We start from the raw sequence: 7,909 nt of genomic DNA on the forward strand, positions 1-7,909 counted from the left end.
ATATTTTTGTACAGCATCCCATACAAAACAACGACATCCGTAAAATGACTTTTCAGCCTTAGAATATTAGTCCAGTTGTTTTTAAAACATTTTTTTGGCTTGATCATCATGACATGGACGACTGATGACAGAGTCTTCACCAGCAGTGAGCTGATTTTAGGAGAACATTTCCAGCTTTTCAACAGGAATCTCACGTTCTCACAGTTAACTGACAGAGGAAGCTCTGAACACAACATGGAGTTAAAAACATAAGTTGCGTGATTCTCTGTCGTGAGCTGCACGAGTGTTGTAGCACTTCCTGTGCAGCCTGGGGGCACTTCCTGCAGGATTATACAGAATATTTTTGCATGTTAAATTAACTCCAGTCCAAGGAAGTCTTGATCCTTAAAGTCTTAGACTTTAAGCTTTTTAATCTGGTCAGAAATATTCTGAAATTCTACAAGCTGAGGTCATCTACAACAGGTAAGATATTAACTGCTCACAACCCTTCCACAGCTGTTCCTTTCACCTCACAGCCTTCGTTGATTGACATAAAATACTTCCTCGTCCCACAGAAACAGATTCTCAGTCAAGATGAAGAGATAACCTCATTTTGAGGGATTTATTCAGTTCTAAAAAGCATCAATGTGATTTAATACAGAAGTGAAAATTTGTTTTTAACAATTCAATTTAAAAACATTTTAAATCTTTAAAAACAGCAAATAGGAAGAAGACAAAGTACCATTATCAGCCAGTCCCCTCTGATTTCCAAAGAAATCAACCAATTATCCAATTTTGTCACAAAGACCAACTTTATCTTTCAAAGATCTTAAAACATGTTTCAAGAAGTCGACTCAGAGGTAGAGCAAAGACAGAAATGAACTTCATTCCTCTAAAATTTACAATAAAATCCAGGAAGACATGCTCACCAACAGGAAATCAAGCCTAAATACCAGCTTTTTGGACAAAGAAGATTAAAACGATGTTACGCATTGGTTCAATATTAACAAAAATAACATTATAAATTAAAAACAATCTAACATATAGGGCCTGGAGAACCAGTTTGTCCAGTTCTACTTTTCCTACGGTGTTCATTTTACAGCCACGTGTCTCTGTTTCTTTGTTTCTTCATCAAAACTCTGTTCCTACAGGCGATCTTGGGTGTTCTTGGTGACGCACAGTGTGTCATCCTGTTCCTCTGGGTGTGTCTGTGAGTAAAGCCTGACAATAAAAAGTCCGCTCCAGTTTCAAACCTGTAAGTAATCTGAATTAGACGGGCGAGAGATTTCACTTTGTTTAAACTGAAGTAGCTGATTTTGTCTGAGAACAACAAAAAGTTTGGTGACGAGATTTGGCCCCAGTAAACAAACAGGTATTCAAATCCTCATAAAGAGCGTCTGCTGCACTGACTATGCAAAACAGAAATGTGACACGTGTCGCACCAGAACTCGTTGGTTTTAAAGCTGTAGGAAATTCACTCAAAGGTAGCTCAGAACACACTTTATACAAGATAAAATTAGTTTAAAGTGACAGATTTAAAGTTTTACTTTGCAGCATGTTTGTGTTGTGGGATCATTGTGGGAGCTTGATTGTGCGATTCCTTTGTGTAAAAGAAGCAGCGTGTTGTTTTGTTCATCCTCTCGCAGCCTCCGAGTCGGCCTCGAAGGCCCTGTTGTCATAGCGATGCTGATGCTCTGGGTCGGTGCTGGCTGGGACGTTCAGCGGGACCTCATACATGGTGTCTCCTCCAGTCACTGTGATCACAGTGACCTCTGGTGGAGACGGCGTGGAGAAGTCTTTGGTGTCCTCCTCGACCCCCAGAGCCTTCAGGATGTCGCACTTACACATGGGGCAGGTTCTCCGGTCCAGCAGCCAGGGCTCGATGCAGGCTTTGTGGAAGATGTGCTCACACGTCAGGACTGTCACAACGTCCCCTACTTTGTAGGACTCGATGCACACGGCGCACAGAGCGTCAGACGTGGTGACCTCGTCCCCTCGTTTTAACGTGCGCACCTGGAGGCGCCCGATCGCTTTCTTGGCCTCAGATTTCAGCTTCTTCTCGGCACGCCTGTGCCTGCCCAGGCTGTACAGGCGGTTCGCAGAGATGAACACGAAATAGGCGATGGAGGCGGCAGTCACGATGAAGAAGGCAATGGACAGGAAGTACAGCCAGTAGGTGTCCATCCACGGTCCGTGAGGGCTGCCCACCTCAATGATCATCTGGACGTCTGTCCCGTTTTTCACCAACCAGGCGATCTCCATTCCCTGAATGTTGCCGATCATAATAGCCACAATGTCACCTGCATCCGAGTGTGCCATCTGCGTGGTGCTGTTTCCGCTGCCGTCCACATTGTACACCACCACGGCGGCTGCTCCTTGGCTCATGGCGGCGTTGATCTTCTCGCTGAAGGTGCAGTTGCCTCGTTTAACAAGGGCGATCCATGGCGGGGAGCTGGAGTTCCGGTTGTAGTTTGCCTCCGGACCGCAGCCTTTAGGATCTCCTTTTGGAAGCACTATGACGCCTGAGGCTTTGTCCAGAGGAGAGTTACGGCCGTACAGCCCACACTCGCAGTACTTATCCACAGTGTCGTTGTTGCCGTCAGTGTAGCTGGTCTCCACCATGGCCGTCCAAAACACCAAGGCAGCACAACGGTGAACGAGACCCGACAAGCAGAGGAGAAGCAGCAGCAGGGAGTGTTGTTTCTCCTTACCCATAGTAACACTCGACTCACAGCAACAGGAAGCAGACCTCGCAGATTTTCTGCTTCTTTAAAACTCCTTTCAGTGTCCCAGTTCCTGGTTCGAAGTCACAGCGATCCGAACGCGGCTCTGGTTTCAGCCAACCTGCTGTCGACTGTAATATGATCCTTTGGTAACACAACACAAGCTCTGCGTCAGCCGCTCACCTCTCCTTATCTTCCTGAACCTTGAACAGTCCTCTCAGAGGGCAGGGTGGTGCTATTCAACAAGTTGAAGTATATATAAATAAAAAAAAATCCCTGGTAGATCAGAGCTGCTTACGGAGCAGAGTTCCAGGAGAAAAGGTGTGCCGGGTGGATAAGGTGGAATTTATAGAGCTGTAACCCGGAGAATGGGAGCAGAACTAAGAAAAACAGGTGCCTTCGCTTTTGTAACGATGACAAAAACAGCAGAACCAGTTTTTCTGGTCCGACTCTTTGCCTTCCACTTTCTCCATGACTGCTCATTGTTTCCTAAAGTTACCGGACCAGTCAGACTGCTACTGAGCAGAACCACCACAAGCTTTAACTCAGAGCACACTGAAGCCCTCATGCAGGGATGCTTATCGCCCGCCGCCTGTCAGCACATGGCTTAGTGTTGGGAAAAGATGGAGTTCAACCACTGAACAACTATCAGCTACAATTCCTCAGGATTTTAGCTCAATGCCTGCAAAGTTCACTGAAATATACCTATAATTATACAAATATAACTAGTTTTGTGCTTTTGAAGCTCTGTTAGCTGCAGAGGCCGTCTTTCAGACTCCAAATGTTAACCGAATATAGAAGATTCATGATTCTTTTCTGCTTTTCAGTCAAATCTGTCCTGTAGTTCATGAGATATTTTTCTGACAGACAAACAAACACAGGCAAAAACATCATCGCCCGCCTTTCACCAGCGGGCAACGATAACTGGACTTTGATAAAACGAATCCATTGCTCTGACAACTGGAGCCACAACAACGCAGAGGTACGTGAGATGAAACAGAGCTGCGAGAAGTTTCCATTGTCTCTTCTTACACACAAACACACACTGAGGCTTGGACAACCAATCACACGCTGACGGTCCAAACTCCACTGACGACAAGCACCAGAACCAGACTCGGATCTCTACGTAACACGGTACAAAAACTGATCCCACAAAAGTCTGCAAACAGACGAATGTTTGACTCCAGCTCGGTGTTTCTGATAAAGGGAACAAAAACGGTTCGGAGCGTTAAAACCCAGAACCAGCAGGAAGGACAGAACCGTCTGAAAGGCCTAGAAGGAAGCAGGTTCTCTGAACGCTGACGGCCGTCATGCAACGTATTTCAACACCAACTTCTCCTTTCTTTGGGCTTTTTTTAGCCAGTCACGCATCGAAACGTTCGGCTCGTTCAGAACATTTTTACAACATTTATAACAATTATTATTAATATTTAACAGCATCTAAGTTTTGTGTCATTGAAACAAATAGGGATTTTTTATTTTTTTTTTCCCCTTAGAGAGAAAAACATTTTAGTGGTTTCACTGTTAGCTGCACTTTTGACAGTTTTAGCTTGTGTTCAGCTTGTTTGACCGTCTCAGTTTCAGCTTTCAGAAGTTCAGCGCCCAACATTCATTCAGCAGAGAAGTTGTTTCTTCTTTTCTTTTTCTTTTGGGAATGAGGTGAGAAACTTTAGCCTGTTGGTTGTTCTGCTACAACACTGGCACCTGCTGGCCCTTTCAGGTCTGGACCGGGTCTCCAGCTGTTGCACAGCACCAGTTATGGAACTGACTGAACAGCCAGTACTCTTTAACTAACACCTGAGAAGATTCAGTGTGTTGCATTTTACAAAATAAAAGAAATCTGCACTTCCTGCAGGATGGAAGAACCAATAAAATCCCAGATTATGACTAATCTGCACCCAGGGACGCCGTCTGATGGAGATCCTGACCTGCTGAATGTCTCCATTCTGTTCCTCAGAGCAGAGCGGACTCAGAACCACACAGTTCACAGTTACCTGTAGAAACCAAGTGCTGGTTCTGATGCTTGAGTTCTGCTGAGCAACATCTGGTTCTTTAAAACAACTAGACCCCTCTTTGTGTTTGGGCCAGGAAACATCTGGTGAGGGCCCCGAATAATAAATCCAACAATAAAAAGGACTGATTGGACCATACTGGTGCCACATATAGTTTAGCTGTTTGTGCTGTCTTTAGGCTCTTGTTTGTTTGTTTGTTTGTTTGTTTGTTTGTTTGTTTGTTTGTTTGCCATCAGCATCACAGCTCACAACCTCATACATGTACATTGCATTTCAGGAAATAGTCCCCAGCCGGAGCGGCGATAACTCGTGAACACTTTAGCTGCTTGGATACGATGTGAAATAAGAAGTAAAACATGAGGAAAGTCCTGCAGAGATGCTGGAAGGTGCTGATGAGCAGAACTCGCTCCGCTCCTGGGTCCAACAGAACTTCCTGTTGGAACAACCTCCTCTGACAAAATGCCCAACACTTCAGAGTAGAGACCGTACAAGAACAGTAAAGAGAACCACGATCGAAGCTGCTGCCAGTGGTTTGTCAGGGTCACCATGGTAACCACACACCTGTGTGACAGCACTCTTAATGAGACAGACAGAAACGCAGTGCAGAAAGTTAGCCTCAGACGTGGCTGTGCGAACTAGACTATCAAAGTAATTCTTGACCCGTGAGCAACAGCAGGTTCTGAAGGTGGACACGTGGTGATTTTTAGGTTTCTAGTTTGATCAAACGTTTTGTTTTGTTGCAGCAACAAACAAATAAACAAACAAACAAAAACTAACTCAAAGCAAGAATCAAAACACGAGAGACTAAAGAAAATCTGCACAAAATACGATCAGAACAGGTCCATCAGACAGCAAAGGTCAAAGTTCGTCTTCCAAAATAGGCCTTCTACAAACACACCGACAGAAACACATCAGGACAACAATAAACAAAAACAAAAATAATTTAAAACGGAACAAGGTCTGAAGTCATGTCCTCTTCTCTGACCCTTAGTTTTATTTCAAAACCATCACTTTACATCCAGGAGACCAGAAACCCCAGACCAGACCAGAGGGGCGCCTTCGACCCGCTCATCTTCCTGAACTCATACAAACAAACAAACAAACAAACAAACAAACAAAATCACTCACCGAGTGGTTCTGCAGCTTCCTGTTTTTCTATGGAGGCCGTTCTTCAGGTTCTGATGATGGTTCTGATGATGGTTCCGACTGACTGAGGGTCTGAAGGGGAACATGTCCAAACAGGTCTGAGCCCCCGACACGCCCCCTTCCTGCACGTGGCGGTTTTAGTTGTTTGTTTTTTTATATATACATATATGAAACATTTTTAAGTGACGTCATTTTTTAACTTTTAAATCCGACACTTAAGAAAATACATTTAATTTCTGTTTAAAGTCAATAAATCTGTGACATATGATGGCGTCACGACGCGGACCATGACTCAGCATTTAGGCAGAAAAAGGATGACTAAGATTATTGTGACCAAAGATGCTCCAATTCATTTTATTTATATGGCACCAAGTCCAAACAGAAGTCATCTCAGGGCACTGAACAGAAACATTCATATATATATATAAAAATAATTTAACACTATTTATCTGAGGATAAAAAAATAAATAAATACATAAAAAGTCTTAAAACTGAACAACGTGTCAGCCTCACAGACAGAAACTGGAAGTTGGTTCCACAAAAGTGGAACCTGATAACTGAAAGATCTTCATCCCATTCTGCTTTTGGAAACATAGGAACCATGAGGAAGCCTGCAGTCTGAGAACAACATGGTCTGCTAGGAAAATATGGAACAATAAGATCTGTAATATACGATGGAGCTAGGTTGTTGAGAGCTTTGTAGGTTATAAGTAAGATTTTGAATTAAATTCTGGACTTGACAGGGAGCCAATGGAAAGAAGCTAAAACTGGAGAGACGTGATTTTTTTTTTTACTGGGCCTGTTGCCTCCACGACTCAACTACGGATAAGTGGTAGAAGATGGATGGATGGATGGATGGATGGATGGATGGATGATGACAGGGTGGTTCTGCTCAACTCTAGCTCTACCTTTAAGGTCTGAGGTCACAGACAACCAAAGGTCTGGTCAGAACAACACTAGCTAAAACCAGGAGAACTTGTGTCACCGCTTACAGCAGCCTGGAACCACTCACCTAGACCCCCTTAACGCAAGCTAAAACTTAATAGCAGCTAAACCTTAGGTACAGTAAAAGCAGCAGCTAAATGTAGAATAATACGTGAAAATATTGGACATACAGTGAAATAGATTTCAAAGAGCAGCAAGTTTTTCAAGGACTTAAAATTTCAGTTGGAAAAACTGTAAATAAAATTAAAATAATTCAAACAAACATGAACGTTACAAAAACTGGCAGTTCTAGCTGTAAAGTTCTGAATGAGCCGAACGTTTATATAATGTTTAAAAAGCTGAAGGTTTGTAGAAGTAGTTACAGCCAGGACGTGGTAGAAGAAGGAACAGGAAAATAATGACGGTGACTCGGCGATCATCTGGTTGAATGGAAATTAAAAAGGTCCGGTTGTGATTTATTGTTTTGTTGAACGATGAAGATTTGAAGGTTTTCTGGCTTCAAAGAGTTTTAAAGAATTAACATCATGCTGCTGAACATGCTGCTGAATTTATGATGTTGAATCACGATGAAACAATCTGAAACAGATTTAAGTTTATCACATGTCTCTCCATCTTCTACCTCTGATCTGAGGTCAGGTCCAGGAGACAAACCCAGACCTCCTCCTCCAGCCCCTCCTGGGGGCCCTCAGGTGTTCTCAGACCAGAGGAGTGATAATCCGTCCAGAGAGTTCTGGGTCTAACCCGGGGCCTCTTACCAGTGGGACGGGACCAGTAATCCTCCGAAGCAGGTGTCTACAACCTGCGGCTCTGGAGCTGCATGTGGCTCTTTAGTCTCTTTGCAGCGGCTCTTTCAAGTTTTGATCAAAACCAACATAAAACTGAATTTTATAGGATGTTATACTCAACAAAAAATGACTGGTTTTAGCAGTTTTCATGTCATTTCCTTATGTGGATACTAGTAATAATACACAGAGTAAATTTTAAGTAAACTTTAATTTTATGCTTTAATTCTTCAAAGTAGGATACGCAATTTCTCCACAATTAAAAAAAAAAAAACACATACGCCTGCATAGTTTATGGTTTTAGTTTTTAAAAACTTGGCAA

At 43.2% G+C, this 7,909-nt stretch overlaps 1 protein-coding gene across 1 annotated transcript; it reads right to left on the reverse strand.

Annotated features, from left to right (window-relative positions):
- Positions 1 to 715: 715 nt before the first annotated feature.
- LOC119429363 (E3 ubiquitin-protein ligase RNF128) lies at positions 716 to 2,906 on the reverse strand. Its single transcript, XM_037697009.1, has one exon. The coding sequence runs from the start codon at positions 2,692 to 2,694 to the stop codon at positions 1,612 to 1,614; it is 1,083 nt and encodes a 360-aa protein (XP_037552937.1). The 5' UTR covers positions 2,695 to 2,906; the 3' UTR covers positions 716 to 1,611.
- Positions 2,907 to 7,909: the final 5,003 nt, after the last annotated feature.

Source organism: Nematolebias whitei, chromosome 2 (genome assembly GCF_014905685.2).
Source record: "Nematolebias whitei isolate Nwh7 chromosome 2, NemWhi1, whole genome shotgun sequence".
Classification (NCBI taxonomy): Eukaryota; Metazoa; Chordata; class Actinopteri; order Cyprinodontiformes; family Rivulidae; genus Nematolebias; species Nematolebias whitei.